The sequence below is a fragment of the Leucopleurus acutus genome (assembly GCF_964270905.1).
Source record: "Leucopleurus acutus genome assembly, chromosome: 9".
Classification (NCBI taxonomy): Eukaryota; Metazoa; Chordata; class Mammalia; order Artiodactyla; family Delphinidae; genus Leucopleurus; species Leucopleurus acutus.
In genome coordinates, this window is record NC_139144.1 from 95,190,392 (window position 1) to 95,215,973 (window position 25,582).

General features: G+C 38.1%; 1 protein-coding gene across 1 annotated transcript in view; it reads right to left on the reverse strand.

Annotated features, from left to right (window-relative positions):
* Positions 1 to 25,582, reverse strand: part of KDM7A (lysine demethylase 7A) — an 80,043-nt gene that overhangs the window by 14,713 nt on the left and 39,748 nt on the right. The window contains exons 3-12 of the mRNA XM_082846983.1: positions 24,963 to 25,080; positions 21,675 to 21,835; positions 19,496 to 19,637; positions 19,024 to 19,210; positions 17,650 to 17,812; positions 14,107 to 14,194; positions 12,720 to 12,826; positions 9,239 to 9,330; positions 6,867 to 6,956; positions 263 to 472 (exon numbers count right to left, since the gene is read on the reverse strand). Coding sequence (XP_082703109.1) covers positions 263 to 472; positions 6,867 to 6,956; positions 9,239 to 9,330; positions 12,720 to 12,826; positions 14,107 to 14,194; positions 17,650 to 17,812; positions 19,024 to 19,210; positions 19,496 to 19,637; positions 21,675 to 21,835; positions 24,963 to 25,080 — 1,358 coding nt within the window. The remainder of the gene's footprint in view (positions 1 to 262; positions 473 to 6,866; positions 6,957 to 9,238; positions 9,331 to 12,719; positions 12,827 to 14,106; positions 14,195 to 17,649; positions 17,813 to 19,023; positions 19,211 to 19,495; positions 19,638 to 21,674; positions 21,836 to 24,962; positions 25,081 to 25,582) is intronic.

Sequence of the window (25,582 nt, forward strand, 5' to 3'; positions counted from 1 at the left end):
CTCTGGTATCTTCTCCAGAGCCTAGAAGAGCACGCGGCACTTGGTAAGCACTCAGTAAACATGTCGGCAAACAGATGAGATCTGTTCGTCCTACTTCTACACTGAAGCATGCCCCTGTCACGAGCAGAAGCGCTGCTGACCCCTACAGCACTAAGCAAAGATCAGACAACAAGAACGCCCGGACTGTTCTCTTTCTATAGTCCTTCTGAAGGCCTTTCAGAAACGACCAAGTCTCCCGTGTGACCATGGAACGGCAGCTTGCCTCTTCCCAGGGACACATCTCCAGTCTTCTGAGCACCTCCCTCGTGTGGAGCTCCAGGATGTCTAGGTTAGAAGGAGTTCGGACATTATGATCTCGAAGTTTCCGCATCCTTCGTCGGGAATGGTATGGAGAAGCTGCTTCATTTGAGGATCGTGAAACTGGACATACAGTAGGAATTCCCTGAGATTTAACTGGTTTGCCGTTTTCCTCCTTTAAGAATGAAATTCAGGGTATTTTTATGACAAGGCCACAAACATAACCTGACTCATCAGCCATAAACATATTCTAGAAAACAAAACACATTCAGTTTAATCATATAAACAAAAAACACCAAATGATAAAGCTTGAACGGCTTTGCCGAGACCTTTTCCCCTTCTCTCCCCCACGTGATATACTGTGAACATATTTCCTTGCTTTTCAATGTCACTTTAGAGGCTGTGCCGCATTCTACTGTAGAGATACGGCATCATCTATTGACCTAATAGTAATGGCAGTTATTTAGGCTGCTTCCAGTTCTTCCCTAGGATGAAATTCTCTCACACACATACTTGCATAAATCAATAAATGCTTTTTAAACCAAAGCCACACATCTCTATGTAGCTTTAAAAATTAAAACTCTATAAGCATATCATGAAAAGCGCAGTCTACTCGTCCCCATCTGATTCGCTTTCTCCAGAGGTAACAACTTGCAAGTTTTTAAGCACTGTAGTAACATACACAGAATTTTGAACAACATAATATATGTATATGTAATTTATATGTAACGTATACGTAATTTACCATTTTAAGGTGTAAAATGCCACAGTTCAGTGGCATTAGGTGCATTTTCACATTGTTGTCTAACCATCACCACTATCCATCTCCAGAACTTTTTAATCCTCTCAAACTCTTAAATAATAGCTCCCGGGCTTCCCTGGTGGCGCAGTGGTTGAGAGTCCACCTGCCGATGCAGGGGACACGGGTTCATGCCCCGGTCTGGGAAGATCCCACATGCCGCGGAGCGGCTGGGCCCGTGAGCCATGGCCGCTGAGCCTGTGCTCCGCAACGGGAGAGGCCACAACAGTGAGAGGCCCGCGTACCGCAAAAAAGAAAAAAAAATAATAATAATAATAACTCCACTCCTCCTTAGCCCCAGCCCCAGGCAACTACCATTCTACTTTCTCTATGAATCTGACTACTCTAGGAACTACATGTAAATGGGATCACACAATATTTCTCCCTTTGTGACTGGCTTATTTCACTTAACACAGTAACTTCAAGGTTCATCCATGTTGTAGCATGTGTCAGAATTTCCTTCTTTTGTAATGCTGAATAATATTCCACTGTATGTATATAACACATTTTGTTCATCCATTCATCTGTGATGGGCGTCTGGGTTGCTTCCACGTTTTCGATGCTGTGAATAATGCTGCTATGAACGTGTGTGTGCACCCTGCTTTCAATTCTTTGGGGTATATACCCAGCACTTCCAACTCTTGTAGCTGTTTTTTTTGTTGTTGTTGTTTCAGTTATTTGCCTCCAAATATCTAAGGAACATATTTAAACTGTTATTTCTCGGTTTTTCAGCTTCAGACATTATTGAATCCCTACTATATAAGATAAAGTCTTAATCTTTGCACACCTCTCCTAAAGGCACACACACTTTCTCTTCCTTCAGTATTCAGTATTTAAATTGGACTCAGTGAAAATTATTTACAACCCAGTGCCATGTAACATACTATTATTACCTTTACTTTCTTTTACATCCTTTGACTTTCCCTTGAGTTTATAATTGCCTCATCTCCATCTGTTTTGCTTCCTATGTATTTATCACTAATTGATCCCCAAATTCCCACTAGAAGAATGCAAACATTCAAACACATTAAGTGATTTATCAATCTTTATATTTTTCTTTGGAGACAGACCTCCTAGACAGGCAGGCCTGATAAAGCACAAGATGCCCAGGTAAATGTGAATTTCAGATCAACAACTGATATGGAGCCTTTCATTCTCCTGCTCCATCCTGGACTAGCTGCACTCTGGGCCTGCACATGATACCAAAGGCCATTCCCGACCTGCTCCCATTCTACCACGTAAAGCTGCCATCCCCACCCCCCTATCTCTGGCTGTCACTCCCTACCCTTTTCCCCTCCTCTATTTTCTTCAGAGCACTCCTTTACTCCTGAGTCCTTAAAATATTTACGGCCAGCCTCTTCCTACTAAGCTCCATGCAGGCAGGGCCTTTGATTCCTGATGGGACACAGCACATAGTAGGTACTCAGTATTTGTTGGAAGAATGAATTCCAGGGCTCCTCCTTTTTTGGTTTACTCTCTCCCAGAACATCCTCTAAGAGTCTCCTGAGAAAGGGAACATGGAGGTAAACTGTTGGAGACCTTGCCTCTCTGACATCTTTACCATCATATTTGACTTATAGCGTGGCTGAACGCAGACCTGTAGGTTGGCATCCCTCCTATCCCAGAATGTTAAAGAGTCTGCTTTATTGCCTTCTAGTCCGTAATGTTACTGTTGAGAAATCTGATATTCTTCTCATACCCATTTCTTTGTATATGACCCATACTTCCTTCTTTGATGCTTTTTAGGATACACTTCATGACACGTATTCTAAAATGTGACCAAATGTGCCTTTGAATAGGCCTTTTTTCACTCACTGTACCAGGCATTCTGCAGAGTTCTCAATTTGGGAAGGTGTGTCCTTGAATTCTAAAACATTTTCTTTGATTATTCTTCTGATAATCTTGTTTTCTGTGTTATCTCTCTCTGGAACTCACATTATTTTGACAGTGATTGTGTAAAACAACCTAATTTTTCTGTCCTATTTCTATCTTTTTTTTTTAAAACTTTGGAGATTTTTCCAACTTTATCTTCCAACCATTCTACTAAATTTTGTTTCTATTTTATTTCTAATTTCCAAGAGCTCCTTTTCTTTTTTCTTTGAATGTTCCTTTGTTAAAGCTTCCTGTTCTTTTTTCATGGAGGTACTATTTACTCTTTTCTCTCTTCAGGGTATCAGTTATGGTTGGGTTTTGGGCTAGAGACTTATTTGCTTATTGATTGTTTCCTCTGAATACTTTTTTTTCCCCCTTTTTATCCTTTATTTTTGGTCTTTGTCTTAAAAAATTTTCTTGGCTTTCTATGCATTTTCAAAGGGAAGCATTAAAAAGCTATGGTTTCAAGAAATGGTGCCAATAAAACTAGATAAAAATATGGGGAAAAATAATGCCTTAATTTACCTTACGCTATGTATAAAATTTCAAGATTGGCCATTTACCTAAATGTAAAAGCTTCTAGAAAAAAAAGAAAGTATCTTCAAGACCTTGGGTGGGCAAAGATTTCTTAGAGAGGACACACAAAAAGGTACTAACTATTTATAAAAGAAGAAGATTTTATAAATTGGACTCCTTCAAAATTAAAAATTTCTGCTCATAAAAAGACATCAGTTTTCATACAGACTATATCTCAAGGGAAAAAAAGTAAAAAAAAAAAAGACACCATGAAGACAATGAAAAGGTAAGCCATAGGCTGTGGGTAAATATTTACTATTATATATATGTATATATCTCATATATAATATATATCATCTGTAAATACATGAATGAATGCATGCCAAAGGACAAAGAACTTGTGTCCAGGATATATAATAAACTCCTAAAAATCAATAATAAAAACAACATAATTTTTTAAATGGGCAAAAACTTCAAACAGATACTTCATAAGGGAAGATATACAGACAGCCATGCACACAAAAAGGTGTTCAACATCATCAGTCTTCAGGAAAATGTAAACTAACACCACAATGAAACAATTTTCATATTCTCTGCAATAGCAAAAATTAAAAAGACTGAAAACACCAAATACTTACTGGCAAGGATATGGAACAACTACAACTCCTATGCATTACTGGTGAGAGTGTAAAATGGTACAAACACTTTGGAAAACTGTCTGGCAGATTCTCATAAAGTTAAAAATTCACTTACCCTATGACTTAACAACTCTACTCCCAGGTATTTATCCAAGAAAAATGAAAACATATATCTACCACAAGACACACAGGTTGCTTATAACAGTTTTATTCATAATGGCCAAATCTGCATATAACCCAAATATTCATCAACAGAAGAATGGAAAACAAACTGTGGTATATTCATTTAACCGAATACTACTCAGCAATGAAAAAGAACTACTGACACGTGCAACGTGAATGAATCTCAAAAGCCTTATGTTTAAAGAAGCCAGACACAAAATCACTATATGCTGTATGACTGCCTTTATCTGAAATTCAAAAATAGGCAAAATTAATCTATGATAAAGCAGGACAGGTCCAAACAGTGGGAGCTATGACAGTCCAAGACTGAATAGAAGGGGGCAAGAAATGACCTTCTGGGGTGATGCAGATGATTTTTAGCTCAACTGGGGTAAGGGTTACACAGGTATATACTTTTGTCAAAACTCGAATTGTACTTTCATGACCTGTGCGTTTCACTGTATGTAAAAAGGAAAAAGCTAATTGGGAGCTCTGTGTGAGTGGGGCTTTATCAACTGATGGGTTTCACTATAGGAATCTGGGTTGTTCCATCTGAAGGTTTCAAATTGTCAACATCAGTGGATCTTCTTCTTGGCCTGGGAGGTACAGGCCAGACTGCCAGTGTTTTGGGGAGCCACGTGGAAGAAGAATCATTCACTATGTAGATTGTCACTTAATCCTCTTGTTTTCAGTACAGTACCCATCTCCCTCAGCTGGGTTCAGTGGCCAAAGTCCAGTCTCAAGTTCAACCTCTAAAAAATTAAATCTCTAGCTTTTTGCATGTGTTAAGGCAGGGATCTGGAGGTCAATTTATTTCTTAAATAGACCTTTAATCAATCCTGCTTTCAACCCCACCTCCACTCTCATATTCAGAGGGTCCTAGTTTCCCTGATTGCTGAACTTTTTGAAGGTTTTACTGTACAAATAAGATCTGCTCTGGTCTTCTCCCATTGCCCACACAGGTTTCAGCTCTCTCTGGTCTGCTAAGTCAGTTACCACTTGAACATTTGCTTTCCAGCTTCCAAAATTTTGTTGGAGTCTTCATCTCTATTATTCTCTGTCTGCAGGGGATATTGCTTTTTATTCTTTTACTATCATTTTGGTTCCAAGAGGTGATAGTGGTAAACAGGTATGGTCATGTAGAAAGTTTAATTGGATTCCTCTTATTTACTTTATTAAAATAATGCTAAGTCAAGGGATATGCCAGTTAGAACGCATGAACTATTTACACTTCCAACCAGCAGCACAAAAATAAAGAATTTTATCTTTGCCAATCTGATAAATGATCATTTGAAATCATAAATTATGTGGCAAAATGTACTTGAATACTTTTTCGCATACTGAGAATATTTTTCATCTTTTTATTGGATTGGCCATTTCTATGTCTTCTTTGGTGAAATACCCGTTTATATTTTCTTTGTACATTTTTCTACTGCCATTTTGCTTCCTTCTGTACTCCCTACCCTCCAATTAAAAAAATAAAAACCCAAAAACAACAAAAAAACACTTTGTTGACTATTTTTGTCCAATTATTCTTCCAAGTATATTTTACCATTTTCAATTTGTGATACTAATTTGGAACTGACATATTTCAGAAATGACACTTCCACTTATTCAACTATAGTTTTATTTCTCTTAGTAAAGATTTATAGTTTTTTCATACAGACCTACACCTTTCTTATTGAGTTTATTCTTAGTTTTGGTTGTTATTATATATGATATTTATATAGGTATCCATTTACATATATATTTGAGATTAAATATGTGACTTTTGATTTTAAAAATCCATTTATATGCAGCTCTTCAAAAACAGAAAATAATTTCCTACCATATCTGAATTGAGAATTACATGAAATACTCTATCCAAGGATATTAAACCCAACATTCTAATATTTCTTAGACGTACACCTCTTTTCATTCCCCCAAACACAGCCCTAATCTGAGCTGTGTCAATTAGCCGCCATTCCTCCACTTAATTTCCTTTCAGTTCAAGCTGGATACTAACAGAACCACCTTCCTCAAGAATTCCTTTAACTAAAACCCCCTTTCTTTAATACCTAGAATAGCTCTAATTAATAAATTAAAACACCTAATCTAAGACTTCATGGGCGTTTATCAAAGGGCATTTACCTGAACGAGTTGCTGTAATATTTTCACTCAAGTGGATCGCCTTGCCCCACCTTACTCGTGTCATCCCTCTTTCCAATTCAGTTTCACCCAGCTCTTACTCATCTTACCTTTTCTCTTTCTTTCATTTCTTAACATGTATTCATCTCTGCATTGCAGAAATGAATGAGATCTGAAAGTTTTGTTTATGCTGTATTTTTTTTTTATTTTTGGAGTAACATGGAGAACCTGAAGTAAGCCGGTAACTGCTTCCTTATTACTTCACTATGATACAATACTCCAGATTTCTCCGTAGGACTTTGGGAGCCTGAAAACCTGAGACTCCTTCCAAGACACAGTGCATTCTATTTCTTCTAAGAGTGTCAGGGCTTTCCAATGTTTGTAGTGTGGTGGTAGATCCAAGTGCTTCTCAAAGCAGAGTAACCAGGCATTTAGATGATAGTTTCTACTCTTACCTCTATTGCTCGAATTACTTTAGAAAGTTCTTTAATAAGATGTCCAGGTCTAACATTGTCTGGAATTTCAAAGGCATGTTCAGATACAAGCTGTATTTGGATTAACAAAGATAAGACAACCAAAGTTACTTACATTTTAAGATGTAAAAACTAATTTACTAAATCAATTTTCAGGTTCTCTAGATTTTACAGACAAGGTCAAATACCCACAAGTCAGGTCTCAGAGCTCATGTGGTTGGTTTCATATCTTCTAAGGAGATCCTTATTAACTCATAAAATCCTCTTACCTTGAGTTAAAAATGGACTTGCCTTACTGTAAATTTTGTTCTATATGGACTCTATACCTCAAAGCCTACTGTAATTCTAACTACTACTATAGTTAGTAGAGAAACTAACTAAATTTAATTCATAATACGTAAGGATCTGTAAGGGGGAACACAGGCACTAAAATAGTCCTAGTTTCTCATGAGAAATCTAATTCGCCAAGTTTTTTTCTTTTCACATTGAAAGCGAAATAGGGAAAAGATCCCATTCACAGGAAAGAGGAATTAATTGGTGAGTTACCATATCTACTGAACTGCAAACTGCTGTCATTATTTGTTATGTCTATTTCCAAATATTAATCTGTATATCTAAGAAAGTTTTGACCTTTTAGGCACACTTAACGTACTAATTGTTACTTCTGCTTTACATCCTCTCCTTGGTTTAGCATAATTCGTTAAAACAAACTAATGACATCAAGATACAGTTGAGTACTTTACGAGTGTTGACTCATAAATCCTTTCAAAAACACTCTGACAGAGATACTATTAGGACTCTCACTTTACAGGTGAGGGCCTCAAGCACAGGTTAGCGGTTTATTAGCCGCATTGCTAAGGCTTGAATCCAAGCCTCTGACTCCAGAGTTCACGCTCTAAGCCACTATGCTAAGCTACCTCTCATCTTAGAGCAAGGTGGACAGTTAACTGCAAACATCATGCTTTTAAAAGTGCACTTCAAATGCAATGAATTAACAGTATGTATTATTTGATGCGTTTTACTGTGCATCAAAATCACCTACAAAGTCTGTTAAAAACAGAGGTTCAGATCCTATCCCAGATCAATTAAATCAGCATCTCTCGGGAAAGAAGCAGGGAGTTTATTTTTAAAAAACTCTAAAGGCAATTTTGATAAACAGACAAGTTTGAGAACAACTTGTCTACAGCCTTCAGAAAGAAAAGAATGACATGGTTTTTGCAACATACCCTTTATTTTGTTTTTATCTTTTTATATACCATATACTTTTGTAATCTGTTTATGCCTTTACTTGTCATTTAGATGATGACATCTTTGACATTGGAAGACATGATTTTTATTTTCCTGAATGCTTCCACAGTGCCCTTACTCTTAATGGATATGCAGCAATGATAATAACGTGAAAGGGAGCATAAAATTATTGGGAGGGTAACCTATTAATTACTGTCTCCCAATATCTTTTAAGAGGGGGATTTTTATTTCAGGTGGACATTTGAGAAATTAGCATGGGAATGTATTTTCATCAGCTCAACTATTTATCATTTATTAAAACATTGTGTGTAAATTTCCAGGAAGGAAATGAAGATTAGAAAGTCCCTGTTTTTCAAGAGCTTATAAACTTAAACAAGAGGACATGGACACATTACTTTATGGACATTACTTTTAAGCCCACTGGCACAAGAGATATGCTACGGACGCACAAGGAAAGGACATACTGCTTCCAAATGGAGACCTGGGATGACCTCTTAGAGGTGGTGGGATTCAAATGCAAACTAGACCACATTTTAGGGAAAAATGGAAATCTCCTGCTTGAACCCTGACCTCTCTTTTCCTTCGTTCTTACATAAGACTAGCAGAGGGATAACAGCATAGGCTTTGCAAACGCAGAGACTGAGCTTTAGTCCTAGCTCCATCAGTTGTCTTGGGCAAGTTCTTAAGCTCTGAACCTCAGCTTCCCCATATGTAAAATGGGGATACCAAGAGTACCCCAACCTCGTATAGTTGTTTTGAAGAGTAAATGAGTTTATGGATATAAAAACTAAGCACAGTGGTTAGCACACTATGTGAGCTCAAAGTTATGTATTATTATTCTATATCTACATGTTCATTTCTTAGTCAATATCCTAGATATACTCAAATTTACTTTCTTTTTGAGGTTAAAAGAAATACCAAGGTACTTCATTCTCATAAATATAAACATAAACCAGCACATTTGTATATACTGTCCAATAAAATGCAGGTTGTACTTAAAGCATGATTTCCATTCCTTCTACTACTCCAAAATAACATAAGGACTCTGTTTTCCTGAACTTGCCATGTAAAAATTAACAATTAATTCACCAAAGACAACTACTTACTTCTTTTTTCATCCATAATTTTAAAGCAGTATGCAGTGCTTTCACTCCCTGTACTAGGTAAGTCTGAGGCTGGAAACCATCTTCTCTCAGTTCTGTGGCAATGAAGTTGAGGGGGAAAGGAGTTAGTGCTCTGCGACAAAGGGATTAACTTTAGGTTTTGAGTAACCACCAAACAGCAAACAAGTTAATGGAGAAATAATAAACAATCAGTTGAAAAGGTGAGAAAGAAAAAGAAACAGTATTACATTAAATGTAGTTGTACTAAATGCTCCAGTTAAAAGAAAGCTCACACACGTAAGGCTGAGTGAACGACAGGCCACAAGAGGATCAGCAGGAATCTACTCACAACAAGTCTAAGAATGGACACAATTAAACTAGTTTAGTGAGCGACACGGTGATAAAACTGAAGAAAAGGATTTCACAAAAGTCAGGACGGTGGTTCTCTCTAGAAGGGAAGGAGGAGGGTGCAATGGGAAAAATAACTGGGCCTCTCTAAGGTAGCAGCAAGGCTGTTTTTGCTTACTTTGGGTAGAGCTGACCTGAGTGACAGCTGTGCAGTTCTTTCAACTGTACGAGAGAGTATGTGTACGCAGTGTGTGACCTACACAACTGACTATGGGCATGACATACTACGTTATTGTAAAGGCAAATACACATACACACATACAAATGTCTCTTTTGGGCTTTAAAACCAAATTGATTATCTAAAACTCATGCAAAATATATTAGATGTGGTCTTAAATTCAGGTAAGGTGAAACAAAAGCAAAAGATCTCACTTCTGCTCAGTGTTTAATTGACTTACATGAACCCAAAATTGGTTCACTGTTTTATTATTACTAACACTAAACACAGTTAAGAGTTTCATATAATCCACACTTATTTAACCCATCATATAAACCTTATTAACAGCCTGAGCTGGAAGATAACAGGCCATAGTAGAAAGTTAAAGGGTCAGGAATAAAAAAACAACATAATGCGGGGTAACAAGACCACCATTCCTGCTTCCAGGATGAATCCTAAGACAATGGCAATTGGTATAGTGGTCATCTGGCTCTAGCCTTAGTGGGACTGGACTAACTCACTAATATTGCCAGGTAGCCTGTACTGATATAGATGACAAAATGGAAACATTTTAAAACCTCACCTACAAATATCCTTTTACAGTAATTGGGTTTTTTTTTTAGGTTTTTAATGTATAGGTTCATGTTTTCAGTGAGACCTCAATATTTCTGAACTCTCAATGGTCTAAAACAAAGGTTAAATCGTTATCTTAAGACTGAACAATTTGCTGCTTGTGGCTGCAAGGGGAACAGCAAGAGTTTGTCTTTTAGATAAATTTTTAATTTGTTCTAAAAAGTCGACTGATGAGCCCCTCTTAGACATTAAGGAAAAAGCATTACCCCAGGTGTGTATGTATGTCAGTGTGTGTGTGTGTGTGTGTGTGTGTGTGTGTGTGTGTGTGTGTGTGTGTGTGTGTGTGTGTGTGTGTGTACGTGTATGTGTTAGTGAGAAGAGAAAGATGGAAAAAGTGCTCTGAATTTTCTGAATATTGAATTGCCAATCTCTTACCTGGAGAGTTCAGTAATTGGGTTTTATTTCCAGAAAATAAGGACATTTGTAAGTGTTTTTATAAGTGTTCCTATTTTCCCAGGCTTCTACTTGAATAGGGGACTATGAAATTTACTGTCCAGTATTTTACTGAAAATCATATATTGCAACTCTATGGATCTACTGTGACATCCCTGAAGCCAAGAAAAATACCCAAGAGCACTATTCCTCCCCATCCACGGGATCCCACCTCCATCCTGTACAGCTGCACCACTGTCAAGACACCTACCTCTACACAGTGCTATAAGGTGTGAGACAGGGTTCTACTGCTCTTTCCTTCCAAAGAAAGTGAGCTTTCCCCAGCCCCCCTTTTAAGGAAAGAAACCATAAATGATTTTTATCATTTAATTCCGTGCATGCCATCCTGGGAAATAAGTTATTGGTAGTTTTTTTTCCTTTTACCTTTTCTTCTTGTGTAACATTTAAATGGGGAAGACCCCCAAATGTTTAGACTAGATTTTATTGTTTAATCTGTTTATATCTCTTCTTCTGGGAGTTAATTATAATAGTAGCACTGGGACTTCCCTGGTGGTGCAGTGGTTAAGAATCCGCCTGCCAGTGCAGGAGACACGGGTTCGAGCCCTGGTCCGGGAAGATCCCACATGCCGCGGAACAACTAAGCCCGTGTGCCACAACTACTGAGCCTGTGCTCTAGAGCCCACGAGCCACAACTACTGAGCCCGCATGCCACAACTACTGAAGCCCCCGCGCCTAGAGCCCGTGCTCCACAACAAGAGAAGCCACCGCAATGAGAGCCCGCGCACCGCAACAAAGAGTGGCCCTCACTTGCCGCAACTAGAGAAAGCCCGCGTGCAGCAACGAGGCCCAACGCAGACAATAAATAAATTAATTAAATAATTTAAAAAATATAGTAGCACTACTGGCAAACTGACTAGGAAAAATTAGACAACACAAAAACCAGATGGACTGTATTTTCATGGGCATAAGTGCACAAAAAGCAAAAAATAGATAAAAGTGGAAGTTACAGTGAGTCTCCAACTTGACTGCTCAAAGATTATTAAACCAGTAATAAAACATCAAAATCTGAAATTCCACATAAAAGAGGTGGTACCTTTCAAGTTTAAAGGGATACATTTCCCACCTCCCTTGAAAAGAACCATTTTTCTTCAACTATAGATGCATAGCCTGACACTAGCTGGTTTGTTCTAACAGGTGCCTTATACTGGCCACATAATGGTCATAATGGTAATGGCACAGACACCACCTGATTCACTCAGGACATGAAAATTATTCCCTCGATTTTTTAAAAGCAAATGTTTGGGAACAAATACTAGGTAACAGTCCCTTGGCTTCAACTGCATTTTTGTTAGGGAGGCACTTTTACGTGCCTGATACTGTGTGCAGATGACTAAAGTCCCAGTGAAAGGAACATTTTTCAATATTACCTATGTGGTTCTGATGCAGCTCTTCATATATCTGATTTTTATGCCTATGGACTAGAGATTTTCTAATTTGCTAAAAAGGTTCTGAACAGAGGAAAATCATGCATTTAAAAAACAAAATAGGGGGCTTCACTGGTGGTGCGGTGGTTGAGAGTCCGCCTGCTGATGCGGGGGGCATGGGTTCGTGCCCCGGTCCGGGAAGATCCCACATGCCGCGGAGCGGCTGGGCCCGTGAGCCATGGCTGCTGAGCCTGCGCGTCCGGAGCCTGTGCTCTGCAACAGGAGAGGCCACAACAGGGAGAGGCCCGCGTACCACCAAAAAAAAAACAAAAACAAAAACAAAAAACAAAATAGGGACAATAGCCACACCACATTTTAAAAAGAACCTCTCTTTCTATGAGTGGCTTTTAGTGAGTTTAGAAGTATCATGCATCATATGAAACAACAAAATGTACAGATTATTTATTACCTTTTAGGGTCTCCAGCAAGTTTTTGGCTACAAACCAACATATGGCTTCAAAGAAAGGGAATTTGAAAAGATCTGGTGTTTTTAGCCTTTTTTCCATCTCATAACACCTAAATAAATAAGAGTTGAAGAAATTTAATATTAATATTAGCATTTCAAAGTTAAATGGAGACAATCAACTTAACTAAAATAAGCAGCCCACGACGTATAAGACCAATCGAGTAGTGCACATCGCTCAACACCACCACACATGGGTAAGACTGAGCTGTGATCTTACTCAGGTCCGCCCTTAACAGATCTGACAGGATACTGAAGAATTTACAGTGGGCTTCAAAAAGATCACCCCTTGGGATCTGTAGCCTAGTTTTAACAGAAGGAATTTTACAAGGGCTCCACTATAATAAACAGAACGATGTGTTTAGAAACCGGCTGCCTGTGCTGGACAGCACTGCAACACCCTCTCACGGCATTTTCTTTAGGCTCTACTAAGCATTCAAGCTCAGGACCACACTTGGCAAGGGTCAAGGTGAGAAGACCTGTGAGAAACCACAGCTCGCCACAGGGTGAGTCTTCCGTGGGAGTCCTTGCAGCAGTCCACACAGCCAGGAGCCGTCTTTCCCCAGGGACAGCTCAGGTATAAAGAAACAAGATTCGTACTTGGCAAGTGTGGGAGCTGCCCTAGCTTAAAGCTTCATACCCCCCATAAGAGCCAGAATCTCTTGTAATAACTCCACAGATGCATGGCTTCCGGGGCTCCCCAGGGGCAGGCCAAGTTATAACAGTCACACTCAGGAAAGCCCAAAGACATGGCTTCCTACTAGGTATTTCTAGTTCTGCCAGTACTGATGCGGTTTATCAATCAGGAATCATTTTACCATAAGCAATGTTGCCTTGTAACATTCTTCTCTCATTAGGCTACCAGGGGAAGTTATTACCCAAAGGTCAAATTCTCATGCAGAAGGGGAAATAGCTGTTAATCCTTTACCACAGCAAAATTAAAGCAGGTGTTTTGACAACGATCCTAACTTAGGGTTGCTCTGCCCCAGCAGCATATGTCACACCTGAGTCTGACTGGTTTTAGTTCAATTCCCTCACTGTAAAAATAGCCAAAGGAGAGCCTATCCATTTCTACAAAATTTTGAAATTTGGGGAGATATCTAATCTCAAATTGAATAAATTATTCTTTTTGTTTTAGATTAGAAAAGCATCAAGGTGTTCTCCTGTCAAAATCTTAAGACAATACTTTTGTTAAAAGTTCCTAATAATTTCTCAGGGCCTATCTCCATGAGATCTCAATTAAGTATGTTGCTGAATTTTTTTTTTTTGACTTTTAGAACTAAGTCCTATTTAAGAAAGGACAAAAGATCCTTTAAATACTGATGACACAAACCTGAGCTGCATGCCAATGTTAAGGTTGTGCAGAAAGTTCCCCCCAAAAGCCATACAGTCCTGAGAAGTGAGCACAGCATGAATCCACCCTGAAATGGTTAAAAGTATATAAATCAGTGATTTTTCAATATTCAAACCACACAAATATGATATATACCTATTTTAAGAAACACAAAATATCAAAATCAGTTTACCTCATACTTCAGTGCTAGAGAAGCTAATGTCTATTACCATCTAGAGGTTCAATGATTCAAATATGTATTAAATGCCTATTATATGCCAGCCTCTGTGCTGTGTTTAAGATAAATGGATTGACCGAATTAGACAAAATTACGGTGCAGGATAGGTGAAGGTTTTTGTGGTTGTTGCTGTTTCAGTTTTTTAGCTTAAAAACACAATCTACTTTATATTAAAGATTTTACTCTGAGACAAGTCAAATCTGGTTAGAGTGAGGCAAGCGCATTTTCATTAAATGAACAACGGGACTGGCTGGGCGCTTTGCCTCCCTAGTGTCATCCTGAAACAAGTGTCCTTAGGGACCAAGCTGAGGAGGATCAATGGAACTCAACCTGGGACCTTCCTCTAAGAAAGAAAAAGTACATCACCCACATTTCATTAGGCAGGGTCATGGTCCTATAAATATAAATGCTGGCAATCAAAATGATATTTTCCCACAAAGTCAAAATGTTTTCCCATAAAAATGTTTTCAAAGTGAGGCTCATTTCTGAGATGATGCTAAACTTTTGAAAGAAAGGTCCGTAGACTGAACATAAAGACTTCATATAAACATAAATCAATATACACACATACGTTTGCATGTAAAAGTTGACTGTTAAAATAGACAGATCCCATTTTCCTTATACTTTTCATATTCTGATCCCTCATTGTGTTGTAACACAATATCAAAAAACTCCCCCCAAGACTGGCTTTCAAGTGGTGACCATGTGTGTGCTCAAAGGCCTTGAGCTTGACCCTGAAATCACAAATTTGAAGTCTCTGCTGGCTTCAAATTCTGTAGATCAGTGGTCCTCAATGGAGGCAGTACCACCTGTAGAGTGTGATCTAGACAGTTTGGTGGGCTTTTTTTTGTCACAGTGATCAGGAGGCACTACTGTCATTTTGCGAGCGGGAGCCAGGGATGCAACATGCAGGACAGTTCCACACAGTAAGAAATTGTCCTCCATTAGTCAGGACTTTCAAATTTCTGCTGGGCATTCAGATAGGTGCAAAATCTGTTATTAACTGTCTGAGCCCAGAAACTATAACTCCATTCATATGAAACAAGGATCTTTTGCATGGTTTTGGCACAATTTTCCAGGAATACAACTAGGTAGCCTGTAAACTGAAGGAAGTGTATCAGTTGCCAACTACCTTGGGGGGGGGGGGGGAAATCACACTATCTACGGCAGCAGTTCTTCAAATGTGGTCCCCAGACCAGCAGCACCAGCCTTAGCCGGGAACTTGTTAGAAATGCAAATTCTCAGGCCCACCCCAGAGCTACTGAATCAGAACCGCTGGGGTTAAGCCCCAGCACTCTGCGTTTTAATAAGCCCTCCAGGTGATTCTGATGGTCAATGAAGTTTGAGAACCATTAATCCACACCAGAGCTACAGACTTTGAACTACCAATTACACACCTGTACTGGTTAGCTGGCCTGTGCATCATCCTGACTTCTAATGCTGCTGTGCCTGAGCAGGGACATTGTAAAATGGTGTATTATTATAAATTACTTTTAATTTCCTCTTTATATTCTAATTAGGTCATTACATCAATGGGGGGGAATTACTGGTGCAGGAGGTTATATTAATGATAAATGTGAATTCAAGATTTTTGAAGTGGGCATAACAAAATATCTGTCATAAGAGGGAGCTTTGGGGGGCTTTAAGGGAGGGGCTTTAAGGGAGGAGCTTAGCCCATTCACAGTGAAAATATTGATACGTATCTAGATTTATAAATTCTGGTAGTTCTAGGCATTGATTCATTCATTTGCTCAACACATACTTCTTATTATATACTCCAGAGGCAAGGTAAGAAAGCAGGGCCTGTAACAGATCCTTGCAAACTGTGTAGCCATTAAGGTCACCCAAATCAGAAGAACACAATTCTCAAAACCACTGACCTGGAGAGTCCATACCCTGCATTTAGTCACGTCTCAAAATGACAGACCTGATACCTATACTTGAGGCTATAGCTAAGGCTGGTACTCAATCCCTTCCTAGGGTCCCTCAAAACAGACTCATTGCCTCCTAACTGCCCCAGGACAGCTGCCCAGATTCTTAGAGCAGGCTTGGGCCTTTGACATCAATGTAGAGCTGACCAGTTAAAATTAAAGGGAATTTCATCAAAATTTTATGCAAAGGACATTATCAAGAAAATGAAAAGACAACCCACAGAATGGGAGAAAATATTGCAAATCATATATCTGATAAGGGCCTAGTGTACAGAATATATAAAGAATGCTTACAGCTCAACAATAAAAAGACAACCCAACATAAAAATGGGCAGAGCATTCAAATAGAGATTTCTCCAAAGAAGATATACAAATGGCCAATAAGAGAAATGCTCAGCATCATTACTCATTAAGGAAATGCAAATTAAAACCACAATGAGATACAAGTACTTCACACCCACTAGAATGACAAAAATAAAAAAAGATAACTACAGTGTTGGTGAGGATGTAGAGAAATTGGAACACCTGTACATTGCTGGTGGGAATGTAAAATGGTGCAGCCACTAGGAAAACAGTTTGGCAGTTCCTCAAAAAGTTAAACATCATTAAACCATATGACCCAGCAATTCCACTACTAGGTATATATAACCAAGGGAAATGAAAGCAAACCTACACACAAAAACTTTCACACAAATGTTCAAAGCAGCACTATTTGTAAGAGCCAAAAAGTGGAAACAACCCAAATGTCCATCAACTGATGAAGGGATAAATGAAATGTGGTACATCCATGCAATGGAATATTATTTGGCCATAAAAGGCAATGAAACACTGACAAGGGCTACAACATGGATGAGCCTAGTAAACATGATGCTAACTAGAAGAAGCTAGATACAAAAGGCCACGTATTATATATGAAATGCCCCAAACAGGCAGATCCGCAGAGACTGAAAGCACACTAGTGGTTGCTAGGGGCTCAGAGGGGGGGAAATGTGGAGTGACTGCTAATTGGCATGGGGTTTCTTTCTGAAGTGATGAAATGTTCTGGAATTAGATAGGGGTAGGGTTGCACAGCCCTGTTAATCTACTAAAAACCATTGAATTGTACACTTTAAAAGGGTGAGGATTATGGTAGATGAATTTTTCTAAATAAAAATAAAAGTGAAGGCAAATGACATAAAACACAATGCCAAAACGAGTCCTGACTACAAGAGAAGCCCTCTAAGGCACAAAGAAGTGAAAAGTCCAAGATCAGAATCATCGCTCGGGCTATGCAAAACTACTTTCCAAACACATTAAAGTCAGAGATTTCAATCAAAAGCTGACTCCATGTGATGAGTATCCACTATGGGGAGCGGGATGGGATTAAAACCTTACCTGTAGGAACAAATAAGGTATGTCCCTGCTTTACCACACATTTGTAGCATTTATCCACCTTATCTCCAAAGAACACTTCACTCTGGGTCACAGATGAACTCCAAGATTCATAGAGTGCCAAATTGTCATCTGTTGGCTTTATCAAATAAAAAACCTTCTCGCCCTAGGAGGAAGTAATCACACTATTTTTGAAAAAGGAAATGCCATTCTAGGATGGCCTATATTGATGTAATTTCCCAATACAATGTTCTAAATTAAATTAGATAATTATCAGATTTTTTTAAGGCTCAAAAAGACATATTTCACATACCTGATCAATAGCTATTGCCCTTAATAAGCATCTTCAAAGGAGCTAAGGCTCCCGTCTCAAATACGACAAGGGGTCAATAAAGCAGGGATGGAGAAATAGTTACAAGAGAGGAGGGTAAAGCATCACAAACATCCTACTGATCTCATTTTCAAGGTAGAGAAGTAAATACATGTTAATAGGCCCCAGGTTACAGAGAGTCATCTCTGCAAACTTTGCCCTTTCTCCTAAGACATATAATAATACAATTATTTTTAAAGATCTGTGAATAAACTTTCTTTAATGAACTAACCCTTTGCTTTCTCACGGAGGAAAGGAAGAGGAGCTCAAGGGCACAGCATCAAACATAGGCCAGAGCATTGCTGATGCACAGGCATGTGATACTGACGAAGATTTGGCTCTAGATCAGCACTGCCCGAAAGAACCTTCTGTGACGATGGAAATGCTCTATATCTGTGCTACCCAATATAGCAGTTATGAGCCCTATGTGGCTACTGAGCACCTGAAATGGGGTTAGTGCAAATGCGGAACTGAATTTTAAATTATATTTAATTATTTAAATGTAGCCACATGTGCCGAGTGGCTACTGTACGGAATAGCACAGTTCTAGATAAAGCAAGGTGAATATAAGCTCCTGAGGAGAATTCGTATTTGTATGGGCATTCCTGACTTATCCAACTAGCTGTCTTTAGCCTCACCTTAAGGTCAGAAGCAATTATTACTGTAATTTTGCTCCTTCTCAGGTATGAGATTCAGGGATTAACTGGTAACTGACTAGGGGGAAGAAGAAACAAAGAGAAACAAAAGACTAAAAGAGATTAATTTATAAGATGGGGGCAAAAAAAGGGAATCTATATAAATAAAGAATTCATGGCTCCTCCATTACTTGGGATTAAAAAAAGAAAATCATAATGCTTCTTTAAGTATTTAAAATGATAGCTCCCACTGAAAAAGTACAAAACACTTCCCTCTTTACAAACGTCATTTATAGCAAATGAATATACCCATGGAAAAATAAGACTGTACGTTTTTGTGATTAAGTGAACAAAGAAATACCCCAAGCTTACCCAGAGGACATGGTACCAAACTGAAGTCCCACCAAAGTCAATGTGGAAATCTGTGTAGCTGTCTTGAACTCCCATTAAGCAGTATTTCTGAACAAATGGCTTGGGAAAGACTGAATCATCAGGCCAATAATTTTCCACCCAGGAAAGTTTTCTGGCTATATCAGGAACCTCCACCAATTCAGACATCCTTTAAAAAAACAAACACACACATACACACACACCCACATCATGCAAATTAAAACTTCTTAAAATTTCATCTCCCATTTCAACCCAAACCAAGAAATTAACTGGAACTCACAGCTAACAGCAATACTTAAAGTTTGAGGGTACCAAAGCAAAATTTACAACATAGCTATATCACTGGACCACTTCAGAAGTCACAGTTAACGTTTTTTACTAAAAGAAATTCATCATTTAACTACATTTTAGCTAACACTCAGAAGGCTAAACCAAAACGTCCAGAACTACTCACTTTGTATCTGAAAATTCAAGGCTGATCACATTTAACACTTTTGGTCTGTTAGGATTCATGAAGTATTTAACATAATTGTGAAGTGTCATTTTGCTGTCTGCCTGCCTTGCCACATCAATGACATCTATCACTTTGTCACCACCTGCAGAGAAAAATTATAGTCTCATTATTGCGCTTAAGAATTTCATCAATAGATGCCCTACACAAAAATATTTTAAAGACTATATTTACTTGTATGATAATTAAGCCATCTATAAAAACTATATAGCCTAGACAAAGATTCTTCCTATACTTTTTAAGTCCAACTGGAACTTTTGAACAAAGGGATGACTTTTGAAAGAAAGAATAAAGCAATTAAGACAGAGCTGCATAATTAACAGAGTGTAAAAAGTTATATGTTTACAAAGCTTTCTACACACCAATGATTTCTTGTGCAGCTCACGACAAAAATGCATATTACATTGGTAGGTAACAACTGTGCCGCATTCCTCATGCATAAAATAAGGGGACTGACTTTTCCCTTTCACCTCTTTAACACCTAAGATTCTGAGTCCATCATTTTGGGAAACCAATCGGTCATTGGGGAATTAGTGAACAAATTAACCAGGACAATTTCTGCTTGCCTGGTAATGTCTTCTCTTCTAATATTCTGCTTCAAGAAAAAAATGAGTGGTTAGGAAGCAAAAACCAGTTCATATTAGGGCCTGTGAAATGCGTTCTGAATTGGGATTAATTTACAATTTTCCTATAAAATCATGAGGTATTGCTTGCTCAACACTGCATCACCCTAAAAAGCATAATTAGTTTTACAATGTCCTGTAGGATAAGGTGAAATTCAAAATATGGCAATACTTAATCTGAAATAGGAAACAAGTGACATTTTCTTACTTTAATGTAACTTTATATAAGTTAAGAAAGTATTGCTAAATAGACTATTTTATACTTACGAGGCAAAACAATTCTGTTAACTGAAGCATTCTGCAGTACTAAAAAGTTAGCTATCAAGTACTATGAACGTTTTTCCTACACTTATATTACACTAGCCATTTACTTTACAGTGCTATCCATGTAAACAGGTTTAGGTGAAACCTCAGCCTCATCCTCTAATTTATCAAATAATTCAAAACTAGCTGAATGTGAAGTCAGACAATTTAACTGGACTTCCTCAGTGAAACAATTATCAATGTCAACCAATGGATCAATAAAGGGACAAGTTCTCAGATACTTCATGTTCAGGAGATAACATACTCTAAAGAATAGACAGTTTGAGTCAAGATAGATTTGAGATCTAATCCTCAAATAATCTCTGTTTTGTTGACAAGGAATGAGACCTACATAGAGTCAGCTTTATCTTTAAATACCCTGATGCAAATGAAAAAAGTGACTGAAAATGTCAACAATATTGCAACAGGTGAAGGGTCTTCCACCTTGTTTCTTATACCTTTCCGGGCCTCAATATAAAAAATTAGGCATCGTTAAATGGCAGTATCACCAAGTCATTAATATAAAAACAGGTTTGAAAGTGAGCTCCTCTTTTTCACAGCCTTTCTCTAGGCAGCAGGAGGTCACTAAAGCAGGATTCAGAGATCTTGTACCTGAATGCTGCTACAGAGGCCTAGAACCACCCCGATTTCCCAAAGCCTTCTTCCTCAGTCTGCAGCTACCCCTCCATAATAACTGTTCCTAAGCGAGTATCAGGAAATTTTTTTTTTTTTGCGTTACGCGGGCCTCTCACTGTTGTGGCCTCTCTCGTTGCGGAGCACAGGCTCCGGACGCGCAGGCTCAGCAGCCATGGCTCACGGGCCCAGCCGTTCTGCGGCATGTGGGATCTTCCCGGACCAGGGCGCGAACCCGTGTCCCCTGCATCGGCAGGCGGACTCTCAACCACTGCGCCACCAGGGAAGCCCGTATCAGTAAATTTGATGACAACAACAACAACAAAAGCAGTAGGATGAGGCGGAGTAAATAAAAATATGCAAAATGTTGTTTTCTGTCTTTCTGAATGTAAGTCTGCTGAGAAAAAAATAGTTTTCAACATAGGTAATACTGAATTTCACTTTTCCTGACCCAGAAACAGAACTAAAGTAACATCTCTTCATTCAACTTTTAGTATTTTTAGGATAATACCAATTTCACTTTTACCATGTTTTCCAAGTAATTAAAGGAATCAAGTTCGTACCTACATAACGTTCCACGTCCATAACAGAAAAAGTAGGTGGAGGGAGCCTGAGTCCTAGATCATCTAATTTGGGGACCATAATAGGGACTTCAAATCCATGTTTCTCCAGGTATCTTTGTGTCAGCTGGCTGCCATGCATCTTTACAATGATTTCATCGGCACTAAGGAAAGCATAAGAGTAACATGTCATCTCTGTTGATAAGTTCAGTTAAGAAAGATAATCTGGTAATGGGTTAATTCATATACTATATTATTATTTACATCAGTGGTTCTCAACCTATCATACCTAATTCTCCTTTTTATAACAAATGTTTTATAAAGCCCCTTTTAGTATTCTAAAGTAAAAGTCATAGATAATTATTTCAATCTACATATAATTGGAAAAATATATATGTATTATATAAAATGCCTTAACTATAACAAGAGAAAAAACAAATTAGTTTCCAGCAAAATACGTATTTCAATATGTAAATGTTCAGGTAAACAACACTAGAAAATATAACAGAATAATAGGATGCTTACAATCGATTGTAACGAGCGGTTGGATTTAAAAGTAACAAGATCAGAAGCCACTCAACACAAGCTGCATAGAAAACCAGAAGAACAAAAGGGAGGGGGTACAGTAGAATAAAAGCTGGTTAGGATAAGTAAAAACAGACCAGATTTTATCTGGCTATAAAAGTCTACACAAATATTTGCTAGGCATTGCAAAGTCTCACCGGACACAGAACAATTCACGTTGTCCTGCACACTGGGGGATGACTAGCGTCTGTGGTCCCTACTCTTTGAGACAATGTCCAAATGCCCCAACTGAGAACTCCTGGTTTCAAAGATCTGCTATCACCAGTATTTAATAAATTTTAACACGCAGTCACCTTAAGCCACTAAAAAGGGTTGCTGAACCTCCAGCTGCCCTCTTTGATGATTAACACATTCTAGGCATTACACTTAAGTGTGGTTTGTCCCTTTTCACTATCCCCTATCTAACCACAAATCAAAGATCTCTTTAAATGGGGATATTCTAGATTTTATCTTCCAACTGCTCACAGAATGCAGCTGCTATACATTCAAAGTTAAGTGCAACACTTGCATCATAGGTTAAACACAACAGTTTCCATTTATACAGTCAGATCTTAACAGTCTTGATGTCATCTGTAGCCTAGGTGTCAAGGAGAAGACAGGAGAAACTGGGTCTCTGAATTACTGAGCTCAGATCTTCCCACCTTCTCAATAACAGAAGGTCAGTTTAAGGCCTAAAAAAATCAAGACAGACTTTTCTTGGATAGTCTTGTAAGTGGAGGGCTCAGAGCTCCTTCACCTGACTCACTGAGTTCTGTACTGCCTTTTATTTTCCCCATAAGCATCCACAAGTGTTCCTTCTTCCCCAACCTCTGAGAATTTAACAATTCCTTAAACTCCAACCTAAGGGAGAATCTTAAATCACTTGTACTCCTCCATCTTAAATGTCTGGTGCTTTACCTCCCCCCATTGATCAAAAATATGTAGATACAAGTGCTTAAAAATACAGGCACATCATTACTTACAAGAGGAAAAAATTGGACACAAACTAAACATACACGGTTAAGTAAATTACGGGATATATATACATACACACAACACACACACACACAATTGCATACTACACAGCAGTTAAGGAGTGAGGTAAATTTGTGTATACATACAGAAAGATACCTATTAAACATAACAGTAAAAAAAGCAAGTTGCACAACATATGCATAATGTAACCCCATTTTATTTTTTAAAATTAGATGTATATATACATCCATACACCTATACACATAAATGTTTTAAAAGTTATCATTTATGTAAAAAAGGGTCTCAAAAGACTTTGTCTTTAAGTGGGGGGGTCGGGGTAGATAGTTGGAGTTCACTTTATTTTATACACTTCTATATTTATCACATTAAGTATGTATAATTTAGTTAATTATTGTCACCCTGCCACGGTTTTAAATGATGTGGAGGTTTATGGAGTTACATTAAATAAAACCAAAGACCTTTAACTAGTGGTGAGTACAGTGTGGACACTTGTGACCGCCTCTGGAACCTGCTCACATCTGTGTTTAATACTTCGGCCGAGAAGCCACGGGAATCACTGGGCCAGGACTTTTAACCCTACACTTTTGGGTTACAAACCTATTTTAAAAAACGAAAGCTAAGGCTCCTCTCCCTGAAAAATTCACATTCACATGTCAACATGTCAACTGTTTACACAATTTTAGGAAACTCACAAGCCTCTCTGAAGCCAGCCCATAGAGCCTGGCTGAAAACTCTGGCCCTGGGCTCCAAATCAATCAATGAAAGTAAACAGACATTTCTCCAATGACTTTGAAACTCATAAAGGAGAATATCTGAGAATAAGGCCTTTAATATCACAAAAATCACGTGGCGATCACTGTGTTTCATTTTTTTTTTTTTTTCTCCCAGTACGTGGGGGAGCCAACAGTAGCTGCTTATCATTTATGTTTCTGTTTAAGGGAGGGGAACGGCCAGGTATCCTAAAGACTATGACAAAATAGGAAGGGTTTTATAGTTACATGATCTGAAATAATTCCATAATAGGCTGCAGGTGATATTGTGATTGAAATTTAAATTGTGCTTCCCCTTTTTAACAAGCCTGGATATGATCTCGTGTAAAAAGCCTATTAAGCATTATCACTTTAAATAGATGTCAGGCAGGGAGTAGGAAATGATCTAAATTAGCATGGTTAAATGCTGTATAATGCTTTTGACATTTGTTCTTTGAGCCACAGATTACTCAAATACTTTCCATTATCTGTAAAAAAAAATAAAAAAGCCTAGTCCTGTTGCCACCAGAGGCTAAGCAATGGTTGTGGGGACTTCTGGCAGACGTAGGGTGGAGGCAGATAGGAAAATAACATAAGAAAAAAAGCAGAGTATGAAAACAGGTGTAAGAGAGGTGAAGGAGAAAGAGAAGCAGCAGCTGCACAACATAAGGAACGAAGCACGGGAATAAGTGCCTTAGATCAGTGTCTTTCAAACTTTTTGGACTGAGACCTACAGTTAAATACATTTTTACCCAGTAATCCAGTACACATGCACGTAACAAAGTTTCCATGAAACTATGCTTATTTACTCCTATTACTTGCAATGTACCAATATTTTCTATTCTGTTTTATTTTCAAAAAGTAAAAAACTGATTAAGAATAATAATGGCTTGCAACCTGAAGTTTGAACACGCTACTTTAGATAATGTCACCTTATTGGGTAACATTCTTAAATGTTCTTTGGTCATAACAGGTTTCCTACCTTGGGAAGACTCGAGAACGTAATTCCTTCACAAAAGTTCTAGTTCCAGCCTGCACTGGTTTGGAACCATCATCAATTTCTGTGTAGTCGTGCCTGTGCCAGTTCCTCCTCTTTTTCACTGGATTTTTAGAAGATTAAAAAAAGAAAGCATTTTTGTAACTGGTGGTACTACGTACTTTCTATAATCAATTATAGTCTATATAATCAGAAACAACAATGGTCGAGTACAATAATACTCACATTTTTTAATACATTTCTAAGGCTGAAGAAGTAAAATTTAATGCTGCAATTATAGGCAATTAACTGTGGGTTTTAAAAATTCTTTTTATTTCAAAAATGATTTTAAAATTAAATCAACAAATTCAAATTAGCAGATTGAGCCTTTTATAATATCCACATTTACACATATAAAATCTCACAATTATTTAAAATCATGATTTTCACTAGAACATTAGGTCATGACACGACTTTTATGGATCATCCACATCATCCCCTCAGGACAGGCCCTTTGATCCCACATCAGGAATCTATTTCAGCACAGTTCCCTTCTCTGTTATGTCAAGATTTATTCCCAAAATAAGCATGGTTACACTGACACAGAGAATAGCAGGTGACTGCGT